Below are 25,859 nucleotides of genomic sequence, written 5' to 3'. Positions count from 1 at the left end.
AGCAAGCTTCTCAAGATCTTCAGAGGGCTGTGTAGATCAGCAGAGTAGCCTTGCCCAGACCGAACACTGTCAAGTTGGTGGTCAGACCTCTTGGTTTTTTAAGTTTCAAAGCCCATCACTTGATGGACCCCACTGCTCTTACTATGGTATCAGTGACTTAACGGTCCTCTCCACTCCAGGTGTGAAGGTTCGATAAGAAAACTCTAATATCCAACTTCAAAACAAGCTATTCAAAATAAGTTCATACCACAACTTTGTCCAAAACAAGCTTTGAAAACATGGATTTGAATTAGAACAAGTCAGTACACAACAATGGTATTAACAGAATTGTTAACTGCCAGACTTATAGACCGTAGTAGAGATCAGAAGAATTTTGAAGAATTGTTAATAATAAAGAGGGAATTCTTTTATTAACAACACTGAGGTTTTAGTAGGTTAGGAGGTATTTTAATTTTCTAAAATCATGATGTTTATCTCTGAGTAGAAATAGTAAGGAATTTATTCTCCTATACCTTGTAATTAAAATTACCTGTTTCACTAACAGTAAATCAGTCTGTACATTGTAAATTAAAGACTTATGGCTGTAAAGAGAAATTAAATTGTTATTTTTGCTAGACTGCACAAGAAGTTTAAAAGCATAAAAAAAGAATCTCCCTTTAGGATTTTTGGGAGGTCCTTAAGATGCCAGTTAACATATTGAAAAAGTTTTGAACTTATAAATTTAAAACATTTTAAAATTATGCTATTATACCATGAAGTCAAAGTAATGTAACAGTATAGTAGGAGATGTAACGTAGGAAAAGGAATAAACAGCCTGCGTTAATATTAGTAATGTAGTTTTTAAAAAGGGAGTTGTTGGGGCGCCTGGGTGGCACAGTCGTTAAGCGTCTGCCTTCGGCTCAGGACGTGATCCCAGCGTTCTGGGATCGAGCCGCACATCAGGCTTGCCAGCTGGGAGCCTGCTTCTTCCTCTCCCACTCCCCCTGCTTGTGTTCCCTCTCTCGCTGGCTGTCTCTCTCTCAAATAAATAAATAAAATCTTAAAAAAAAAAAAAAAGGGAGTCGTGTACTTAATTCTACATGAAAGGAAGAAAAGCTTCAGATGAGGGAGTTCATAGTCTTAGGTTCTGCCACTGGTTCTGCTACTTACGAGTCTTCATGAGGCAGTGCCTTCACCTCTTTCATTTTAGTTTACTCAACCCTGAAATAAAGATTACCTCTAAAATCTATATTCCTTGTAGCATTTTATGTTATGTATTTTCTTGCATTCATAGAGTGAGCAATTTTCTCTCCAATAGGGTAAAATCAAATATGAAATGTTTTCTGATATCAAATTCTTTTAACTAGTGGAAGTTCAGTGCTTTTGTACAGAACCATAAAATGAACCAACTATAGAATTGTGTGACTTCTCTCTTATGAAAGAGGTAATGGAACAAAAAATTTAGTGAATCTTTCTGCCTCTAGTGCTGTCTTGAACTTCTTTAAGATTTGGGATAAGGGAGGATCAATGCAATTTAAATTGCTTTTCCCTCAAAGTTGAAATTTTTTCCTGAGGAAAAAGGGTGGGGCAAGAATGGAGGACTTGTGTCCAGTTTTGATTAATGTCTTGAGGAACACTTTTTTAGGAGCATTTATAAAATAATGTGCGTAAACATTTTACTATGCAAACCTTAAGACATCTAACACTGTATCCCTTTGGATCTGCTTTTGACTGTTAGCAAATTATATTTAAGCTGTTACTATTATTCCATAATTAATGTAAAATCTTTTCTTTCACCTTTTAAATGAGCTTATTGAAATAGGTTACAGTTTCTATTTTAATGTAGAATGTTCAGCAGTAGCACTGCAGCACAGGTAAGCCATTCTCCACATGTTGTTTCTGATTTTTCATTTCTCTGAACAAACTTACTCTTTTTTGAATTAGAGTTGGCTTTTTTACCCCTCTATTTAATTTTTGGGAAAAAAATTAGAAAATTAATCAGGCCACGGGCAGTTTTATGACCTGTTTTATACTCTAACCAGAGAACAGTCTGAAGATAACATACGATTTTACAGCTGTGCCTGAATATTTCTTATCTTTTATAGTTCAGGGAACACTGAATTTTGTTGTTTAGATTTATTTTTGATATTTTCTTAGGTACCAGGAAGTATCTTAAAAATATTAAAATTTATTCACTTAGTAGTGAGAATCTTTTTTCCGAAATGCTGATTTGATCTTAGTGGTTAAACTGTTTGTGTCTTTTGATGGATGTGTGTGTATTTAGTTACAGTTTGCCACATAACAGATGATCAGTAATGTTGAATTGGGTGGGTTGATATTGCAGACATTAAAATTTATCATAATTATTGCAGGTTTTCTTCTATTATATTCTTTTATTATTTTTTTAATTTTTAAAGAAGATTTATTAGAGAGAGAGTGAGCAAGAGAGAGATCGAGCATGAGCAGGGGAGAGAAGTAGAGGGAGAGAGAAAAGCCCACATGGGGCCCCACATGGGGCTCGATCCCAGGTCTCTGGGATCATGACCTGAGCCAAAGGCAGACACTTAACAGACTGAGCCACCCAGATGCCCCATGTTATATCCTTTTAATCTTAGATTTGTTATTCCTCATTGCATGAAAGTATATTTAATATAATCAGGTCTATTGATTTGTTGCTTATGCTTTTTTCTGCACACAATTTTTATCTCTTTTCCACAGATGAGATAAATATGCTAATCTGCTTTCTCCAAAATTTCTTGAATACTTTGTTCTTCATTTATTTAGAATTCGTCGTGTTTTTCTCCACATTGATATTGTTTTTCTGGCTATATATATTTTTTTTTTTCTTAAGATTTTTTTTTTTTTCTGTTAAGTAATCTCTACCCAGCGTGGGGCTTGAACTCACACCCTCAAGACCAAGAGTTGCATGCTCCACCGACTAAGCCAACCAGGCACACTCCGGCAGTATTTTTCAAATATTGATTTTCTCTAGTTATAAGCACTTTTGTTTGTTTGTTTTTGTTTTGTTTCAAGTTTTTATTTAAATTCTAGTTTATAAGCTCTTTATTTATTTTTTCTTTTTTTTTTTAAAGATTTTATTTATGTATTTGACAGAGAGAGACAGCCAGCGAGAGAGGGAACACAAGCAGGGGGAGTGGGAGAGGAAGAAGCAGGCTCCCAGCGGAGGAGCCTGACGTGGGGCTCGATCCCAGAGCACGGGGATCACGCCCTGAGCCGAAGGCAGACGCTTAACGACTGCGCCACCCAGGCGCCCCTATAAGCTCTTTAGATTTGATCATTGCTTTGGTATTTCTTGTTTCATGGGTCTTTTTGTATTTTTTTACTATGGTAAATGGACATAACAGAATTAGCTGTTTTAACCACTTTAAATAGACCATTCAGTGGCATTAAGTACATTCATGGTGTTATGCAACCATCACCACCATCCTCTAGTCTCTTTATTTGATGTATTTCTACCTTAACCTGAAACATTATTGCTGTTATTCTCAGGCAAATTGTTTCAATCTCTGAGTCCCAGTTCCCTTGTCCATAGTATGAGGGTAACACTTGTGGCTTAGGATCGTTGTAGAGATAAAACTAGGTAAGACAATAAATGTAAAAATACTTGGTATATTAGATACGCTCAGGAAATGATTGCTCTCTCATCCTTCCCACTGTAATTGGTTTTAAAGCTGTTGTAGGTTGTATCTTCCTTAATTCCCTCAATAATTCTCCACTCCTCCAAGGTAGTCATTGTTATTTTTGCCTAATTTCAGTAAGACATTTGTAGGTATTGGAGTAAACCTTTGTTCACTTCTTGTTTGAAACTAATGTGTATGGTCTGTAGATTATGCAGCCCAAATTACTACATGCCCACTGAGACTACTAATAAGCAATGTTCTGCAAGAGACCACAGAAATGTTTTCTTACATTTTGAAACCATTTTTCCTGACACCTTTTCTGATTTTGCCTTATAAGGCCTCTTAGTTTATAAATTAGAGTTTCTTTTCAAGAGATATCTTTAGGTTTTATGTTTGATACTTTGGTATTAGGGTGCTAGTTTCTGAATTCATTTATGGATCTCCTTTAGAATAGTTATTGTTGAGTAATAATACTTGAAGCAGTTGTCTTAAAGCCATTAAAAGAAGGTATTTTGCTTATTTTGCTTATTTTCATTCTTTAAGGCATACACGTAATTATATTTGAGGATACCATGGTGGACATTTGGTAATTATGTACTTTTAAATCCTAAAGTAATCCACATGTTAATGATCTTAAGTGATGATATACCACTTTTTTGATACTTCTTTAGATTACTGTTGTTTATAACTGTTATTGCTGATTTAATTTTGGGAAGGACACTGTTAATTTTCCCCAGGAAAATTTCTGTTGCCTTTTATTTAGCGTGTTCTAAAAAAAATATATATATATATATATATATAGCCTTGGAAGAAATATTAAGTAGACTTCTAAAATACAATGTGGTCAGTGATTAAACTTATGAGCTACCTGTTTTCTCTTTAGAACTGTATCAAAGATATTCAGTTAGTCTGTGCACACTTAGCAACATGCAAGTTCCCCTTCTAGGACCTATAATCGGAATGTTGTGCTCTATTTAGACACTTCTCTTGATGTTATAATTAAGAGTAGTATATACTTCATTTTCATTGAAAACAATTTGATCTTTGTTCTTTATATATGTGTGTGTGTGTGTGTGTGTGTGTAGTATATATATATATTTTTTCCCCTTCCCCTTCCTATGCTTAAGAGCTATAATAACATTGCAGTAACTTAGGTTTTTGCTTGTAGCCATTTACAGTTACAGGGTGAATAGTACGTTCAATTTGGTACAAAACAGAAATTATGAGGTAGGAATCTAATTAGAATTTCGAAGTAAAATATTTACTAATTATTTCCCTTCTAATTTATAAGGATTAAAAAGAAAAATTATGGCTGCCATATTATAAAAGTATCCTGCTTTATTTATGAACATGTGAAATCCCAGTATTTAAAAATGTGTGACCTTTCAAATCCAAACAAAATTCCTTATTTTTTCATTGTCAGCATTTGCAAATAGGGAAAGTCTTCGGAAATAATACTGTTTCTGTTCTCAGTTATAGATTTTCCTAGATTGCTGACCATAAAGGCGTATAGATACTGGCAAACTCTCATGATAAAAAAAGGTGTATTTAAATCAATAGTAAGAATTGAAACTAGAAAATTGTGAGAAGACATTACTATCCAAATGCTTAAATGTACTTAAAAGATTAACTCACAGCGTGTTTTGTAATTTCACTGGCTGTTTGACTAAGTTGTAAGTAACTGTATTCATTTAAGTTGCATTAAGAATCCACTTTCCCCTTCTATGTCAAGTCATTGTATTTTTGTATATTTTAGAAGATGAATTTCATTTAGTGTAGAATAATGTCAGTTTACATTAATGGTTTACAAAAACCCACAATTAGATTAAACTCTAGAACTAGTACCTGGAAATGAGAATACTAAGATTTGGATAGTAATTCTGTACTTTTATTTAATTTAATAAATTTATTTATTTATTTTTAAAGATTTTATTTATTCATTTGAGAGAGAGAGCACAGGCAGGCAGAGCAGCAGAGGGAGAGGGAGAAGCAGGCTCCCTGCTGAAGTTATTTCAGGTTATTCAACCTATATTTCAGGTTATTCAACTTATAAATTATTGGAAGGAAAGAGAACTACTGTATTGATTGAAAGTAGTGTACTTAAATGCATGTCGTGATGGAAATACGTAATTTATAGTCATTAACATACACACAAATGTACCAGAATGTATGTTTCAACTTTATGCATTTTACATATTGCCGATAGAATCCCAGAAGATGCTGTAATAAATCTTGTGTTTTCCTTGTGAGATTGCTTTTGTTTTATTTTTTTTATTTTTTTATTTTTTAAAGATTTTATTTATTTGACACAGAGAGAGAAAGAGCACAAGTAGGCAGAGCAGTAGACAGCAGGGAAGCAGGCTCCCTGCTGAGCAGAGTGCCCAGTGTGGGGCTCAATCCCAGGACCCCGGGATCATGACCCGAGCCAGAGGCAAACTCTTAACCGACTGAGCCACCCAGGCGCCCCTGCTCTTGTTTGTTTTAAATGATCAAAATTATTGGTGATTGTTCTGTTACTTGATTTTTAAAGTTTTTTTTCCTAACTATAGAAATTATGCCCCTTTTATTCCCCTAAATTGAAAAGCTGAGAAGATAAAGGTGATTTTTAAGATGGAAACAACAGTGCTTATTTTCAAAGAAATAGGAGAGGTAGAAAGAATGTCTACCAATTTTTCCCTTAAGGGAAATTTTCTTGCAACTTACCATAGAATTTGTCTTAAGAAAAGTAGAAAATTCCTTCCTTTTCATTATAAAATCACTGTTTTTTGCCCTATTTCTAAAAAACAAAATTCGAGATTTTAACATTTAGTTTTATATGACTTGAGAATTTATTTCCCCACAATTAAGAGTAGTATTTTTTACCTTGCAAAACCCATGATCCCTTTTGATCAATAAAAAATATTCTCCTTTAATGCTTATATTTTTTAAATCAGTTAGGTGTTATATTTTAACTAAAGCACATGTTATTGAGTATCTTTTTTTAAAAACAATTTTTCTTACCTTCTTGCCCAGAGGTAGATTTTATAACCCTTTCCCCATGAGAAGGAATATCCCTTCCCTCTCCCGTGCTGAGAATCTGCTAATTAGAGATTGCAGTTATTACATATGGCCTTCAATTAAATAAAACATTTATTATAATAAAATATTATAACTTTTTGTTTAGGTGAGAGGTACAAAAATCCAGCAAATGAGGTATTAAAGGCATTATATTTCCCTCATGGTTTAGCCCTTTTTTCCTCCTTTGGGGATGAAATTATGTATGTATTATGTACACTTAGACAATATTAAAAGCCCATAAAATAAAGACATTTCAATTTAAATATAAGGTAGATAGAAGCTGGTAAAACAAAAAAATGTTTCCTCTTTCACAATTGTGAATCCGTTTCACGTCACATTGATTATGCTCTTCTGAGGAGAGCAAAACAAGTTCAGGCGAGATAGCTCCTGCGGGCTTTGGTTACCGCGCCCTGTAATTCTGCAGCACCAGTTACCTGCGTCATGTAGTTGGAGAACCTGGCTTTTGAGGCTCTGTATGAGCTACACGTGAGTATTGATCACCAAGTGCTTCTGACCTTTAAACTTTTTTTCATGACATCTAGGTCAGGGAAGGGAGTAAAGCCATGGTAGAGTTGGACAGTTTTGCATCTAACCACATGTGTGTTCTCTCTTTTTCCCGTTTGGGAGTGTGGCTATAAAGTAAAATGTTGTATTGCATCAATATAGAGCAGTAGAAGGGGAGGGGTAGTATGGGCACAACTGAAGTTTTTCGTTTCCCTTTTCATGTTATTTTTTTTTTTAATCTCTTTTCATTACTTCAGCAATAAGGTTCTATACTTGCTTTAGCTTTATATGTTTAGTTACAGTGGTTAGTAGAAGTAAAAACAGGCATGACCGTCATTAAAAGCATAAGTGATCACATCTGTTTTGGAGAAGTGTCAGTTTCATTTGTGTTAAATAGATACGGAGTTTTTGTTTTTATAGTGTATTTAGTTTACTCATGTCTACCTGTCTCTTTCTTGCCAGCAGGCCACAGTAAGAAGTTCATACCAGTAAATGTGGGGCTTTGAGTCCTCTATTTTTCTTTTTTAGTTTGAAAATCAGGACAGGAAGAGCGGGGTCTGAGAAGGTAAAGAGTTTGCTTAAAAATTGGCTAGGTAGTGGGGCACCTAGGTGGTTCAGTTGTTAAAGCGTCTGCCTTCAGCTTGGGTCATGATCTCAGGGTCAAGCCTCGCATCAGTCTCCCTGCTCAGCAGGGAGTCTGCTTGTCCCTCTCCCTCTGCTCTTCCCCCCTGCTCGTGCACACACGTGCACTCTCTCTCAAATGAAAAAAAAAGTTGACTAGGTAGTATACTTAGTGGAGCTCGTTATTTCAGAATAAAGTTGTGTCTTAGCTTTACATGATTTTTCCTTAATTCTAAAATTCAAGGTTTTGCTCTACTTATTTATTTGCATTATTAAAATAAATCCAGAAGAATTTTCCTTTAATTACATATATACAGATAGTTGGTTGTGAAAGTATTTAACTGATATTCCAGTTTGTCCTATTTAAAGTGATTCAGTGTGTCTGTGTTAACAGTTATGTAAATGTTCCACATTCAAGCAGGTTAGATGTTATCATAACTAACTGACTTGCTAGGCTAGTTTTTATCATTTTTTAATGTAACAATAATCCTAAAATCATGTTTTAGTTATCTGCACATGGCTATCATTATAAAATGTTTAGTGCATTAGGCACTATAGTCACCGTGTTTTAAGTACAGCAGAAGGGGTTCCACGTGTTGGCTTTTGCGAGGTAGTATAAAGGCCACTGTGTACACCTATCTGGACTTGGTGCAGCAGGTCAGTTTTGAAAAGCCACGTGCAGGTTTGAGATTTTGAGATTGGGACTCACGTAGAAAGCTTGGAGTAACAAAAAGTTTAAAAAAATGATTCTCCGATGGCCTCAATGATAATGCTGTAAGAGTTCATAAAGCTTTGAATCCCCCCCCTTTTTTAAACAGACAGTGAAGACTGCTGACAGACGCCCGCAATCCAGCCACATAAACGTTAGGAAGGAATACTGGTCCTCATGGAAGAAGAGCAAGACTTACCAGAACAACCAGTAAGTGTCTCCTTTAATAATTGAAGGTCTTTATAGAAAAACCAATTGTAAAAGATTTTAAATACTATTTGCTTAGTACTACAGATTCCAAATTAGAATAAAAATAAGGAAAAGACTTCCTAATACCTTCCTTCTAAAAAAACAGTGTTCTTAAATTCACATTTTGTTAGCTTAATGCTAGGGAGTCTGCTTAGAAAATTCAGTATTACAGAGTAAGTATTGTATTTGGAAATGTCATTAAAAAAGAAAAAAACACAACGGTTATTCTTACAGTTTTTAGAAAATAAAAGAGGACATCTGGTTACCAGTAAAGCATTATATACCATTTCTGCCAGAAAACTTAGTTTTATCTTTACCTAAATTTCTCTGAGTGACTTAATTTTTTTAAAAAGTAGTTATAGTTGAAGAAAAGTATAATTTGGCCACTAGCCAATTGTTAAAAACAGATAAGATCCTAGAGTCTAGATTAGATTCTTAATTTCTTTTAAATATTTAATATAAATAAATAAAAATAATAATTCTAAATGTCCCCAAGTGATACAGAGTTATTGCCTTTGCCACGGCCTTCTGTTTGTTTGTATTGCTCTTTCTATATTTTGGCTCTTAGCATTTTAAAAAGAAAAGCAGGGGCGCCTGGCTGGCTTAATCAGTAGAGCATCCGATTCTTGGTCTCTGGTTTGTGAGTTCAAGCCCCACACTGGGCACGGCGCCTACTTAAAAAATAAATAAAATAAAATAAAAATAAAATAGGAAAGTAATAGTAATCATTCTTTCAAGATACTTTTATATTAAAGAATCTTTTGCTTTTGTGTTATTTCTTTTTTTGAAGTTAGATAAATTCTGAGGCAGTTTACTATCCTGATTGAGCCTCTTGCATTTCATATGAAAAGAGAATGTAGAATGATATGTTTACCTTTATGAAAATCCAACTTAGAAAAAAATTGAGTTTTGAAAGCAGATAATAGGGTATGTTTTTCATGTTTCACATAGATTCTTTACATCACAAAAGGATGGACTCCTGCTTGCATGAAGTCCTTTAATACATTTTTAATATTTATTTTTATGTTGAGAAGTATGTGCTAATGATTACTTTGCCATTATTCTTTTAGCCCTCTCACTTAACGTAAGTATAAAACTAGAAAGACATAAGCAATTGGTAAGATGACCTTGAAACATATGAAATGTCTTCTCTTATCTCTGATGGGGCAACAATAATCAGGGAAATGGTAGAACTAAAAATCATCCTCAGCGGTGTTCCCGGGATATGTGCTATGAGAACAAATAGCTGAATTAGAGACATTAAATGTGCCAAAGAAAATTATGTCATAGAGTTTTTAATGTAGCAAGACAGAGGTCTAGTCAGGAGGTCTAGTTTCAAGACTTACATGCTGATACACTATTGAAATGGGTATTGTTGTTAGTTCCTCCTTGTTTATTGAAGGTAATGAGAATTGTGAGGCTGACCTGCTGGTGAGTCATCTTTTCTGCTCTGCTTCATTTCCTTGCTGTTCTGTTCAATTTCTATAACATCATGTGCAAAACCTGATTGTTACTTAAGAAGGTGAGAAATTAAAGCACTTTAAAAACAAATTTTCTGCTGACTGTAAATGGTGATTGTCACAGGGCATCATTTATTTTGATCTGTGCCTGAGTTTTAATTTATAAAAGTAACTGAGTGACAACATGGGGAGGTCAATGCCATTGAAACAAAAGTTTAATGTTACTCACAGTCCTTAGAAATGAAAGGGATGGCACACCACACAGGGCGTAGGGGGAAGCACCAGTGTCAGTTAGGAGGCAGAAAGGAGCGAGGGGAATACATAGGCCGCAGCCTTTAATGGGGTTTCTACAGACAAGGCAAGGTAAACAATTTAGGTTTAGTTTGTTTGAATAATTCCGTGGGCTTTTGGGGTATTGCAGCTGTCATAGGTATCTGGTGTCTAGCTCTGGGTGGGGTGATTAGAGCAGGGAAAATACTGACGTAGTGTGTAAATTGGATGAAGGAGATGTATCAGAGTATGGGCTCTGGATCACGAGGTGTGCACAGCTTTGGTCTGTAGTTTGTCCCTGTGATTAATGGATGCCAAATGGACATACAGAATCTAAGAAAATGCAGAATATTTATGAACTGTTAAAAATAATTAGAATACGAAGAGTAAATATTGTACTTTGAGGAGAAAAGTCTTCACAGGCTGTAATAGAGATCTAAAATTTGGGTAGAAAGAATGGTTCTATCCCACGTTGACGATGATAAATAAAACCAAGAGTTTTAACTCTACCATTACCTGTATACATAGAGAGAAGTTACTGGTGGGCATTATTAACTGGAGTTATGTTATTCTCATCTCTTCTTGTCTCTTTCCTACTGAATTATCCCTTTCTTGTTTCTTTACTACTTAACTTGCTCCGTCTTAAGCTTTGTTCAGGTCATTGTTCACAATGCAACCTAAATCCTAGCTTTGGGTTCTCTCTTTCACTGTCCCTTATTGCCAGTCAGTCTTCAATCTGCAGTCAGAAATGATTCACTGTGTGGTCGCCAGGTACCTTGAAATTACTCAGTCTCCTCCCCGCCCCCCTCCCGCAGCCTTCATCTTTTTCAGATACACTGAGGCAGTTGTATTATTGTCCAAACTGGACAATACTCTTTTGAAGAGTAAAAGGGGACACTAACCAGACTTGGTTTTGGGATAAGAGGTATAAACGAAGACTGCCCCTGGCAAGCTGGAAGCACTTTAAAAACTCCTTTATGGATGTCAGGAGTGCTTTCTGAATTCAAGTTTTTAAAGGATACACATGCATAGGAAAAATTTTTAGAAGAATATACAGCAAACTTAATACCAATTATTTCATGGAGGTGATGGCTCAGAATAAGCTCTTTTCTATTTTATACATATCTGAATGGGATTTTAAAAAAGATGAGCATGCCTCTTGTGTTTAAATTTTTAAAAGAAATGCCTAATACTTATTGTAAACAATAGAAGTGGTGCTTATAACCATAATGTACTCTCTTGGCTAAAACAGAGAAAAGAGCGAAGCTTGGGAAACATTTTTGAGAACAATAAAAAGGACTTTAAAAATTGTGTTTGGGGCTTAAAGGGTAAAGAGAAGAAAGGTGGAACAGGTGGTGAAGAGAGAACATCTTGACTCAACCCCTGATGTTGTCTTCTCTGTGAAGGATAAAGCATAGCATACCTCAATTTTTTAAAAATATTTTTTATTCCCATATGTATAAGCAAGGACCTAAGTCATTTCAAATGAGTTCTATTCCTCTAGACTTATAGCAGTTTTACCCATAAACCTAAAACTTGCAGACATCAGTACAAAGCCAGCACTGATCACCTGAAAAATCACAGAGTGATTCACAGAGCATGGATATTCTAAATTCGGGTACTGTTTTACTAGTATTCCCTTGCTCTGTCATGTTTAAAGCATGATTTTTTTTTTTAACAGAGGCACAAATAGAACCCTGATTCACGAATTTGTCAGTGGTTCTTCTTTTTGTTTTATCTTTAGTCATAACATGCCCATAAGATTATGTCATTTTTTAAAATAAAGTATGTTTTTCAACCATCACCAGAATCAATTTTAAAACATTTTCATTCCAAAAAGAAACTCCATACCCATGCGCAGTCACCCCCTAACTCCCCTGCAGCCCTAGGCAATTAGTAATCTAATTTCTGTCTAAAAATTTACTGATTTGTGGACATTTCATGTAAATGGAATCATACAATTTGTGATTCTTTGTGACTGGCTTCCTCCACTTAGCATAATCTTTTCACGATTCATTTACATTGTAGCATGTATCAGTACTTCATTCTCTTTTATTGATGAATAATACTGTATAGATTTTTTAATTTATCATTCATTGTTTAATTTATTATTATTTTATCATTTTATTCATTTATCTGTTCATTCATGAGCATTGGGGTTATTTTCACTTTTTGGGTATTTTGAAAAATGCTGTTAGGAACATTCATGGACATATGTTTGCATTTCTCTTGGTTATATAGCTAGGAGTTAAATTGGTGGGTTATATAGTAACTCTATATGTAACCTTTTGAGGAACTACTAAACTGTTTTCCAGGGTAGCTACACTATTTTACATTCTATTGGTTTCTGGATTGTGTTGTTAACAACCCATACTTCTGTAATCCAATGAAATCTGTCTATATCCTTTTAAGTTAGTTTACCTACCTACGGTGCCAAGGCAGCACATGCTTTCTATTCTTGATTTGTAGGCGAGCATAATTGCCCAAATCAAGGCAAATAATGGGCCATGAAAGGTAAAAAAATTAGCTGATAACACATTTTTCCCCAAACTTTTTTTGTTCGGTGGTTATGATTTTAAGTACATTTTCTCCATTTCTAGTGTTACTTATTCTTTGTACTGGGTTGGCACTGTAATAAATAAAAAGTGAAATAAAATTTGAAAGGCCCTGTGGTATGGGTGCCTGAGTGGCTCAGTCGGTTAAATAGCTGCCTTCAGCTCAGATCATGATCCTAGGATCCTGGGATTGAGCCCCACATTGGGCTTCCCTGCTCAGCAGGGTGTCTACTTCTCCCTCTGCGCCCCCCCCCATTCATGCTCTCTCTCTTTTGCTCTCTCTCTCAAATAAATAAAATCTTGAAAAATAATTAAAACAAAAAAAAGGCCCAATGGTGTATTTAAAATTTTTGCTCCAGTGCCGTTTTCTTTTTTTGGAACTTATTAGCTAAATTTGTTATTCTGTGGTTCTAATAAAATTAAGATTATGGTAAATTAGATTCCTTAGTGCTCCAGTTTTCTTTGTATGGATTACTGGAGACTAGACTGTTTTGGTTACCAGGTCACAAAAATATTTCTTTGATGATAAAGAGAGTCTTAGGGTGAGCTAAGCATAAATTCATCCCCACTATTGGAAAATTACATTATCATCTGACCTAATGTAAATACTATGAGCTTTAGCTGGGAAGGACAGCACATTTTATAATAAAAGCATATATTTTGTTATTTGTGAAATGGCAGGCAGGTAAACTAGATGGTTGTATTTTTCTTATGTCTAACCTTGCAATTTCCAGTCAAAATGTTGTCTGTTATTTTCCTAAGTGGCTCATTTATCTCTACCCCTTTCAGTGGGGTTATATCATACAATTACAATAAGTTAAATGCTTTTGTCAAAATCCGTATGTCATCCTAGGATTCCTTGATCTCTTGGTTGGTTTATGGTATCTTTTATCATATAGAAGTTTTGAATTTTTGTATAATCAAATCTATTTTTTATTTTATGGCTTTGGAATTTAATATGCTTAATAAGAGCTTATCTGCCTCAAGAGTTTTTGTTCGTTTTTGTTTTTTCTTCATATGCTTCTGTAGTTTTGTTTTTAAATTTAGAGGATTAAAAAAATTTTTTTGAGTATAGTCGACGCACCATGTTATATTAGTTTCAGATGAACATAGTGAGTCAGCTACTCTATATGTTGGGCTGTGCTCACCACAAGTACAGTTGCCATCTGTCACCTCACGGTGCTGTTGCAGTGCGATGCTGTGCCTGTTACTCTGACAAGATTTTTTTTTTTTTTTAAGATTTATTTATTTATTTTAGACAGAGAAAGAGAAAGCATGTGCACGCATGAATGGGAGGAGCAGAGGGGAGGGGTGAGCATGGAGCCTGGTGCGGGGCTTGATCCTATGACCCCGAATTCATGACTTGAGCCAAAACCAAGAGTTGGACACCCAACCGACTGTGCCACCTAGACGCCCCAAGGGTTTTTTTTAATGCCCCCCTTTTCTTAATTTTCTCTTTATTGGTACCTATGAAAGAAAATTAAAGTAGCATTAAATATGACATATGTTGGTATGCCATAGGCAAGAAACCAAGAGCGGTTTTATTTATTTTGTTATGTTTTCTCATGAGGAATAGATGTCCATAAGAAATATTATGGGGCTTATATTTATCTTGTATTTATTATTTACCTTACCTGAGGAACTTTTTTTTTTTTTTTAAAGAATTTATTTATTTAGTTGACAGAGACAGCCAGCGAGAGAGGGAACACAAGCAGGGGAAGTGGGAGAGGAAGAAGCAGGCTCATAGCAGAGGAGCCTGATGTGGGGCTCGATCCCATAACGCCGGGATCATGCCCTGAGCCGAAGGCAGATGCTTAACGACTGAGCCCCCCAGGCGCCCCTACCTGAGGAACTTCTAGACAGTTTTCCAAAGTAGTTGTACTATTTTACATTCTGTCAGTTTCTGGATTATATTGTTTGGACCCATACTTGTGAGGTCTGTCTGTATCCTTTGAGTTCATTTACCTGCCTCTAGTGCCAAGGTAGCACATGCTTTCTGATTTACAGGGGGACATAATTACCCGAATCAAGGCAAACAATGTCTGAGATGTTAAATTTATTCATATTAAATAGCTATATTCCCACCTGATATTTTTGTTTAAAATTATTTAACAGTGTTTCTGCCTTTTGTTAGCTTGAAATACTTTCAGGGATCCATAATTTTGTATGGCTAAGCATACTAAGCATGTTTCTACTATGACTGGTTGTTCTAATCAGAGAGCTCTAAAATCAGCTTCTTTGTAATATGAAAGCAGGGAAATCCACTAGTAGTGTTAAATGTGATCTTCTGTTTGTGGATTCTTAAACTGTTTCAGTGGAAATGCTTTCACCTCAGAAGGAATTAGAAAAGATGAAAATCTGGGATAAAACAATAGCATACAGAATAATTTTTAAATTGCTCGTAACCTGGGGCACCTGGGTGGCTCAATTGGTTAAGCATCTGACTCTTGGTTTTGGCTCAGGTCATGATTTCATGGGTCAACCCTCCGCTTGGGTTTCTCTCTCCCTCTCCCTCTGCCCAACCCCCTCCCCTCTCTCTCTCCCTAAGTAAGTAAAATCTTTTTTAAAAATTACTCATAACCTGATAAGAACTTATCTTTGTTTTTGGCATGTACATAATTTACATATAAAGGCATTACTGTTTAATAAATTAATAAACAAGTAGATGATATTGAGATTGCCATACTTACTGTTGGATAATACAGTTATATATCTGTTAAAATTTAAAACCAACTAGTTTGTATCCAAGCTTGGATACTTGATTCTGATTAACATTTTTTTTAAGGACTTTTATTATTTGACAGAGAGAAAGAGAGCGAGCACGAGCAGGCTCCCCACTGAGCAGGGAGCCCGATGCGGGGCTTGATCCCAGAACCCTGGGATCATGACCCAAGCCAAAGGCAGACAATTAACCGACTGAGCCACCCAGGCACCCCTCTGATAAACATTTTATCTTGAGTAAAAATCTGGTAAACATTTTACCTTGAATCTGAAAAACACTTTTTTCATTAAAAAGAAAAGAGCTCATGTGAAAAACAAGTCCATCTCTTACTCTAGAATATAACAAAGGTTAATTAAATAAATCTAAGCAAAACAAAATGAAACAGTTACCCTGTAATTTATTAGTTAATATTAGCCTGCCATTTGAATAGCTAGATGATTTTAAAAGCAGATCACTGTATTGATGCCTTCGTATATTTATTTTTGCAGGTGAAAAAAGCCAAGATGCAGGAATCAGGAGAGCAAACTTTAAGGTATGTAAAGTTGAATTTCTTTTTAACGATCTACTTACAGTTTTTTTCCACATGCTGATTAGTAGATGAATGTGTTTTGGGTTGACTACTCTCTTTTCGAGTTTTTGCATCTCAGTCTTTATGTTTTGAAATTACTTGATTTAAGATGGAAATTTTCTTCCAGTATTTTGTCCTTGAAACAAATAAGCGCTGATTTTTTCTTATTCATTCATTTTTTTATTCAGTAATATGTACTGAACTCATGTTCTCTGTCAGGTCCTGTGACATATGGAAGAGACATGACAGTAAATATTCCTCAGTCAGATGTGCAGTGTACAGAATGGGAAGAATAAGCAGAAATAGGGGAAATCCAAGGGATTTGTTGTTAATTACCAAATGGATATGGGATGCCTTAATCATTAGCTCCACTCCCTTTAGACAAGAGGCAGCATCTTTGCACCTCCTACTCTTACTTCCTGTTGTCTGTGAACTAACTAGTAACTACATCACCTCTAACATCTTAATTTCCAGAATCTTACCATTTTAGTGCCACACACTGCATTCCAACTCATGTATCTACTGCCACACTAGCCATATGATATCTTCCTGTGCACTTTCCAGTAAATGAGCTATCATATTTCCACGCTTAACTGTTGACCCTTCCCACGAAAAAAGACTTCCTTATCTTTCTTATGTTGTTTAGATTATAATTATATGCTGATTAATTTAATCAGTCCCTTACAAACGTTTTGTGAGGGATTTTGCCTTTGAACTTCTCCTTTTCCCCTGTGTCATGCTTCTTTAGCAAAATCACAACTCTAGTTAAACCAACTATCTACCTATTCCATGCTTACTTCCAGTCACCTGAATTTTGTGAGAGAAAAACACAAAACTGTGCTAATTTGTTTTCATTTATAATTACATCTCAAACAGGCACTTAAACACTTTTCATGGTCCAGCCACCCTTCCTGGTGTGTTTTATTCCCTAGTCTCTAAAATTAACTTTCTTTCCCTCCTTCCCTTGCTCCTTGCCTCCTGGTTCCTCCCCTTCCTTTCATCTCACTTCCCTCCACTCTTTTTCCATTCACTCAGCTGGGGATCTTGCTCCCTGAGAGAAATTAGAAACAGTTAAATAGGAACTACCTCATTTGCCTGTCACCAAATCTACCCGTTTATCTGCTTCTCTACAATATTCTCTGTTGCCCTATCTTCCGAAGTTAATTCCCCTGCTTATATGTAAGGCTGACCCTTCCAGTTATATTATGGAACCTACCACCTTCGTCTTTTCCTGCAGTTATCCCTTCTCTTTCAGTTTATTACGTTAAAATATACATAACATAAAATTCACCATTTCATTCATTTTTAAGTGTATAATTCAGTGACATTATTCCACTCACAGAGTTGTGCAACCATCACCACCCTCTGTCTCCAGAACTTTTTTCATCTTCCCAAACTGAAACTGTATTCAGTAAATAGCTTTCCGTTTCCCTGTTCTCCCAGCTCCTGGCAATCACCATACTACTTTCTGTCTCCGATTTTGACTACTCTGAGTACCTCGTATTAGTGAGATCGTACAGTATTTATCTTTCTGTGACTGGCTTGTATTTAGTGCAATGTCTTCAAGGTTCATCTATGTCATAGTAGGTATCAGAATTTCCCTCCTTTATAAGGCCGAATAATATTCCATTGTGTGTCCATACCTAATTTTATTTATTCATGCATTGGTTGATTGTGTTAATTATTGATTTTAAGAGTTCTGCCGAATGAGAATCAGGTACTTGTGATGCTCGCTTTTTGGAGTTTGAGTGTTTTTGCTTTTTGGAACATTTTTTTTTTCATCATGCACATACTGTTAAGCAAAATTATGTTTATATAACTGAAAATAATTAAATTTTGAAACAATACATAATTTTCCTAGATAAAATAATTTTAAATGTTTAACAAAGTGCTAGTTAATTCATTGTCTTGGCACTGTTGTTTCTTTTTCTTTCTTTCTTTTTTTTTTTTTTGAGGTTTATTTATTTGAGAGAGAGAGCACAAGCATGGGCAAGGGCAAAGGAAGAGGAAGAGAGACTCTCCAGCAGACTCCCTGTTAAGTGCAGAGCCTGACGGGGGGCTCAATCTCAGGACCTTGATATCATAACCTGACCCGAAATCAAGAGTTGGACGCTCTCAACAGACTGAGCCACCCAGGCGCCCCATTAGCACTGTTGTTTCTATTGAATCTTTAGACACTCAGTTGAATACGTAGGGGATTTTTCTATAACATAGGATTCCAGGACCATGGGATTTTATATCATTGTATGCCAGATTATACAAATATACCTTCTAAGTTGCAGGGTCTAGAAATAGTCTTTGATCAGTGGGTATAACAGTGAACCCCAGAATTATCCAAGTATACATAGAAGACAAAACAGTCATTGTAGTTAGGAATGTGAAGTTCTTGTCTAGTTTTATACCCTTCTGCTGGGAATCCTATTTAATTAGGCATGATGAGAAATCTGTATTTTTACCAATTATTCAGGTAATTATAGCGATAGACCAGTTTGGGAAACATTGATATAACTACTCAGTATGATTTCTTCCTCTTACCCTTCAATTCCCATATAGTCACATTGGTTAGTACATTAAATGCTATTCCAAAAATACAGGCATTTGAGTAAATAGATAAACTTCATCTGGGGATTTAGCTTTAAAAGTTAATTACAGAGATGCCTGGCTAGCTCAGTTGGTAGAGCATGCAACTCTTGATCTCAGATTCATGAGTTCAAGCCCCACATTGGGCATGTAGCCTACTTAAGAAAAATAAATAAATAGGGGCGCCTGGGTGGCTCAGTCGTTAAACGTCTGCCTTCGGCTCAGGGCGTGATCCCGGCGTTCTGGGATCGAGCCCACATCAGGCTCCTCCGCTGGAAGCCTGCTTCTTCCTCTCCCACAACCCCTGTTTGTGTTCCCTCTCTCGCTGGCTGTCTCTATCTCTGTCAAATAAATAAATAAAATAAAAAAATCTTAAAAAAAAAAAAAGAAAAATAAATAAATAAATAAATAAATAAATAAATAAATGTTAATTACAGGGACACCTGGCTGGCTCAGTCAGAAGAGCATGCAACTCTTGATCTCAGGGTTGTGAGTTCAAGCCCCTGCTGGGTGTAGAGATTACTAGAATAAATAAGTAGACAAACCTTAAAAAAATAAAAAATAAAAGTTAATTACATCTGAGGAAAAATTGTCTGAACATTCAGAATATACCAGGGAAAAAATCTTGATATTATACTTGAATGTTGGCGGTCCATTCAGAAAAGATATGAGAGCTTTAGGAATTTTGATGCTGTGTATTTGTTATATAAATAACATTTCTTTTAAAAATTTTGCTGTGTAGAAACTACTCTTACCTTTTATTAGTCTTATCTTTGGAGATATGTGGAGCCTCTGGTACGGTGTTGTCCACTTTTCCCTAGAGTGTAGAAAGCAAAGCAGATTTCTTTCTAAGGAAAATGAATGTGGGAAGGGTGCCTGGGCTGGGGAGACGTAAGGTAATGAGAATGGCTGTGGTTATATTGCGTTTACTCTTTCTAGTCTCTGAGTACTTTTCGTATATTAACTCATTAATCCATGTAACAACCCTGTGTGTTAGGCTCTGTTATTGTCCCTCTTTGACAGTTGAACCTGGGGTACAAAGAAGTTCAGCCCAAAGTCATTAAGCTAGGTTTGGCTGAGTGAAATATCAGTGCAAGCAATCTGGCTTGAGAATCTATACCCCTTAACCACTATGCTATCCTGGCAATTGAGAGAATAACTGGAAAGTAGAAAGTAAGGTAGAAGGGAGAGGGAGGACATTGTGAGGGATGAAAGTGAGTAAAATCTCCATTCCACAATTTCAGTGAGAATTTTGCCATCATTAAAGTGTCTAACATAATGATTTGTTCTCCTAGTTTATGTGATTTACCTTGTGTAACTTCTCTGAAATCTCCCTATAACTTAAAAAAAGATATTGCTCAGTCTGGAATAGGATACCAAATTTTTAAAAAAATGTTTTTAATTGGAGGAAAAGAGAAATACAGTAGAATGAACCATTTAAAGTTCAGAATCCCCTTCTTGGAAGCAAGCATGTGTAATTTGAAAAAACTTCTCAAGTAATTATGAGACCCACTCTCTGAAATCAGGAATCCTCCCTACTTTCCTGTGGAAATTTGGAAACAAAGTGACAGTGCATTTTGGTTTGTTTTTTTGTTTTTTGTTTTTTACCACAAGGTCTTTAGAAAAACTCTGACTTGTCTTTGACTTAGCTGGAATTTCTGAGTGATATGAAAACAGAAGGGGTCTAGGGATATGAGAAAGAACAGCCAAATGCTGAGGGTACCAGCCCTGGCCCTCCCTCTTCAGGCAGCTGCTAAAAACCAAGAATAATGATACCATGAAAAAGACTTACTTTGCCTCTTACTTGTGTAGCCTAGGAAGAGAAATGGGTTTGACGTAATCGCTTTCGGCAACACAGCAAGTCCATGAGGGGCTAATGTATTCATTTTGGTTCTCTCAGTCAAGTGAGCAGCCCCGAAGTCAGTGATCAGAAACCTGAAACTTCAAGCCTTGCTTCAAACCTTACCATGTCAGAGGAAAGTAAGTACCATACGTGCTCGGTGAAAGGTATTCCTATGATCGGGTGATGCTGTTCTTCTATAATCGGTTTTCACTGATCGCCTTGTTTGTCCCATATATCCAGAAGCCTTTCCTTTCCGTGTGTGTGTTTTCATCTTTGTGCTCTCCTATAAACTTTATTGACATACCAGCTGAGGAAGAAAATTGTATGGGATCCACTTACCTGAGGAGTCACACTTGGTGATTTTATTTTTGTTTTGTTTTGAAGTTGGGTGTTCTAAAGGTAATACTGCCTTACTCAAAATCAGAGAAGTTTGTGGGCCAACCTCTAACTGCTCCTCCAGAGACCTTGATGTTTCTCCACCTTTCTAATAACCAAGTAACTTTGCCTGTCCATCTGTGCCAAAAAAGAAAAGTAATCCCCTTAAGAGCCCAAGATTGAAACTGGGCCCTGGGGGAGATCCAGTCCAATAAGATACATCTTCCACTTACCAACCTGCTTTCTCCTATAGAAAAGATACATTCATCTAATGGACAAAAATTTGTAGAGTGTTTTGGGTTTGTCTTGTTTTGTTTTGCAGAGATATAAGTTTTCTCTAGCATACCCACGTATACCCCCAGGTTACCTCCATAGGACAAATAGTCATCCCTGAAATTAAATATCAGTGCCCCTCCATATTTTACCACATACTTTAAAAGAATAAATTTGTATGAGCCACTTTTTAAAAAGACACTTGTTTAGGGGATTTTTCTTCTCTTAAGGTGGTTATGCTTAGCTTGACATACTTCCATGTATTAGAAAATACTACGTCTTTTAAAAAAAGGAAGGACAGGGAAAGGAAGGAAGGAAAGAAAAGGAAGGAAGTGGTATATCTTGAGCTATATATATTATTTCCTCAAAGGTACTATTCTAGTGTCTCTCCAGCTCTTAGTGTACTTAAGAATCATCTAGAGTGCATGTTTGTAATGTAGAATTCTGGCCTCATTTTCAGAAATTCAATAGATCTGATGTGGATGGGAATCTGTATTTTCAAGAAGATAGCTAGGTGATTCTGATGCATATGAGAAACTGTCCATACTGTGGGAAACTGCTCTAATCAGCGACAAGTCCCTCTGATTTTTTTTTAATGTTCCATTCATCCCCATGAAAAAGACCTGTTTCTTACATATTCCAGGGCCAGGAAGTAAGTTGAGTTTTCTTGTTCCTTCAAGATCATTTCTCCTTTTCCTTCCAAAAACTCCAGTTCCTCTGAAGTCTGTATTTATGCCTCCCCTACCTTTCTTTTTACCCTAAACTGAACTCCTAGTCATTCTACTCTTTAAAGACTAGGTCTTCTTTGTTTTCTTCTTCATCCAAACTCTTACTGTTCTTGGTGATTTCACAATCCATGTAGATGACCTGTCCAATACCCATCATCATATCCGCCTGCCTTTATGTCCCTTCTTACTCAGCATGGATTCTGTGGCTCTTTATAATAATTGTTCTCTTACAGATACCTTCGATAACTTTGCCTCTTGTACGCTCCTTGCTAAACTCCAGTCCTAATTTAATACAACTCTCCACTTCCCCTTAAGTGCACTCACATAGCTAAATATTATTGGATAAATTATATACCTAGCTGACTTACTACTCACAAGGCCTCAGGTAGGCACCCAGCATGCTTAGAAATCCTACTACATTTCCCTAATGAATTTTACCTTTTGATATTTCACAGCACTTACTTTCCTCTCAGAGTACCCATACCCTCATTCACTTTTCCTCATTCTTAACCGATGGCTCCATTGCAAATAGAAGTTGTCAGACAAGAAACCCCCTTATCCTCCCACTACCACCAAATCTTCAAGCCTACCTGTGTTTGTACCCATGTTTTCTTGCTTCATTCTTATCCGGATGGAAATAGTATTCTTGCTCCTGTCAATGGTAAGACATTTGTTTGGGCTCTATAGAACCCTTTCTTACCTTCCCCAAGGACTTTGGTATTGTTGTTAACTAAGATTGTGCCTACGTCATCACATTCTTCTCTTCTTAATCCTTTCTGTCAGTAAAGGGACATGACACGGTATCTGCCGTCTAAAACACAAACGAAATCCTTCTTTGGCTCCACATTCCCCACTAGTTATAGTTTGTTCCATGACCCTTTGGAACTCCTGGAAAGGGTTGCCCTTACTTGTTTTCTTGCCCCCTATTCATTCTTCAGCCCTCTCAAGATCATTAATTACTTGCAGTTACTCTGAGAGTACAAGTTCGAGTGGATGTTTCTTCTCCTCTTCTGTGTCTCACTACTTGTCCTCCCACCTTTCTCTTCTATTGGCCCTTCTTCCTCTGCCTGAACTCTGAATGTTGGGCCTCAGGATTTGTTTCTAGTCCAGCATTCTTTTCTCTTTCCGCATCCTCTGATCCATTACATTACTTTAAATATTGTACACATTGTTGATGAATTCCAAATTTATATTTCCAGTTTGACTTCTCCCCTGATTTCATTTGTGTATCCAACTGCCTGTTTGATATCACAACTTAGATATCTGAAAGGAAAGTCATACTTAAAAGCGGGAAAGCTTTTGGAACACCTGGGTGGCTCAGTCGGTTAAGCGTCTGCCTTCTGTTCAGGTCACGGTCCCGGGGTCCTGAGATCAAGTCCCGCGTTGGGCTCCTTGCTCAGAGGGGAGTGGGCCTCTCCCTCTCCCTCTGGCTACTGCTCCCCCTACTTGTGCGCGCTTGCTCTCTCTCTGACCAATAAATAAATAAAATATTTTTTTTAAATGTGGGAAAGCTTTTTATTCCGTTATCCCCCATCACATCTCTTCTTTTCCCAGATTTCCCCATCTTAGGAAGTGGCTTCACTGTCCCTCCAGTTGCTCAAGCTGAAAATGTAGAAATTATCCCATATTCCCCTGTTTTCCTCATTCCTTACGTACAGATCCATCAGAATGTCCTGTTAGTTTTACCTTCAGAATGTATTTCAAGGTTGCACCTCATCTCCGCTGCTGCTATTCTAATATTATAGCAGATTATGCCTTGACTGTTTAAAATCCTTTCACGATTCCTAAGTACTGCAAAGATAAAGCTTCATTCATTCTATAAAGAAGTAAATCTCAATCTATCTCTTAGGATATTCTGTCAGTCTCTTCTAGAATTAAATCAGAGGAGAAGAGTTTGGGTTTTCTTTTTTTTTTTTCTTTTTTTTTTTTTTAAGATTTTATTTATTTGTTTGACAGAGATAGAGATAGCTAGCGAGAGAGGGAACACAAGCAGGGGAAGTGGGAGAGGAAGAAGCAGGCTCATAGCAGAGGAGCCTGATGTGGGGCTCGATCCCATAACGCTGGGATCACGCCCTGAGCCGAAGGCAGACGTTTAACCGCTGTGCCACCCAGGCGCCCCAGAGTTTGGGTTTTCGAAAGTAGTTGTCAGCAGGGAAAGAACCCATCATGCAAAATTCAAATGAAGTTATGTTTTCTGTGATGGATGTGAAGAACTTTAGACATAATTGAGATCTCTTTCATTTTTGTCAAAATTATTATGGATGAATGTGGTCTACAAATTTCCAATAGTTATTTTTAAAGACCTTGAACGATGGCAGTGGATAAGATCGTCTATGCTAAACTCACAGATGTCAATTTGTCTTACTATTGGCCATGAATTGGCCCCTCATGTGATCTTGACCAGAGTTTCCTTTTTAGTTCAGACACTCAGGACATAAAGTTAGTTGGTTTACTCTTAATCCCTATTAATAGTAGAACCACCACCTTTACAGATGTTGAAGGAAGTTCTTGGACAGTTCAGGGATGTGGTTCAAGTTCTTTATGATGTGTCTACAGCATGACTGAAATAGTGTCTAATGAATAGGATACTGCTCCCTGTCAGACTTGAGTTGAATATTTACGGATGAAATCGTGAGGGTTAAGCCTTCACAGCAGCTATTTTAGATGAAGTCGTAGGGGTCAAGAGGACACTAGCTGTGAAAGTCTCTTTACTTGATGGTTCATCAGAGCATCACATCCGTTCCTCAGATCTGTCTTTGCTTTGCCAAACTTGAAAGCCTTCACCACAAAGCTGAAAAAATAGTGGTATGGAAGCATACTTGCATCTTTTGCTGCATCGTACACAGTAGCAACAATTTTCTAATAAAACTCGGTACTTCCCCCCACCCCGAAGTCTGTCTTCCTGCAAGTCATTCTTACGGCTTTTTACTCAGAATAATGCAAGCACCCAGAGAATGAAAAGCTGAAGTATAATGTGGTTTCTGAGATATGGATCTTGCTTTTTAAGTTTGCCTGTGAGCACAGTGAAAGCTTAGGAAGTTGCTTCATCTGTGGCTTTAGATCAGTGATGGATAAAGATAGAGATCAACTGGTACTAACCTTCAGCTCTTTTCCATACCCCCCACATTCTGGCTTCTTTTACTGTCTCCAAAAGTCTAAACTCATTACTGTAAGAGAGAGGGATTTTCTACTGCATAATCTTTCTAAATTTCTCATGTCCAAGCTGTATTCTGTTATTTAGTTTGAAAGACTCTACAATGAGATATGCAATTTTCTCATTTCATTTTTGAAACGTTCTAACTTTTTACCTGGTGATATCTTTCTTTCAGTTATGACATGCACCGATTACATCCCTCGCTCATCCAATGATTATACCTCACAAATGTATTCTGCAAAGTAAGTTCAATAATTATTTCAAAAATCTATATGCCTTTTCTCTAGGTTCATTTCAAAATTTAATTTGATATTTAACTTATTGACATTTAACTTAATTTCACCTCTCGTGTTTTCTGACCCTACTCCAATTTTTTTATTCCCTCTAAACATAAAGTCTCTGTAACACACTTTTAAAAAGTAGATGGTTGCCTGAAATAGATCACTGTTACCCTGGAGCTTGCTGTAAATGAATGGCCACTGAAAATGAAAAATACTATTCGTGATCAAAGCATATCACTGATTGACCTCTGATCATTCTCTCTTTCCTCTACCTTGCTAGATCAATAAAC

General features: G+C 36.4%; 1 protein-coding gene across 2 annotated transcripts in view; it reads left to right on the top strand.

The window, feature by feature from the left end:
• EYA3 (EYA transcriptional coactivator and phosphatase 3) overlaps nt 1-25,859 on the top strand; it is a 95,560-nt gene that overhangs the window by 22,189 nt on the left and 47,512 nt on the right. For both annotated transcript variants that reach the window (XM_026516905.4, XM_026516904.4), the window contains exons 2-5: nt 8,621-8,721; nt 16,256-16,299; nt 20,816-20,895; nt 25,464-25,530. In XM_026516905.4, coding sequence (XP_026372690.1) covers nt 8,689-8,721; nt 16,256-16,299; nt 20,816-20,895; nt 25,464-25,530 — 224 coding nt within the window. In that variant the 5' untranslated portion in view covers nt 8,621-8,688. The remainder of the gene's footprint in view (nt 1-8,620; nt 8,722-16,255; nt 16,300-20,815; nt 20,896-25,463; nt 25,531-25,859) is intronic.

Source organism: Ursus arctos, unplaced genomic scaffold, assembly GCF_023065955.2.
Source record: "Ursus arctos isolate Adak ecotype North America unplaced genomic scaffold, UrsArc2.0 scaffold_32, whole genome shotgun sequence".
NCBI lineage: Eukaryota > Metazoa > Chordata > Mammalia > Carnivora > Ursidae > Ursus > Ursus arctos.
Note: the sequence above shows the minus strand (reverse complement) of the source record. Positions and strands in the feature narration are given on the sequence as shown.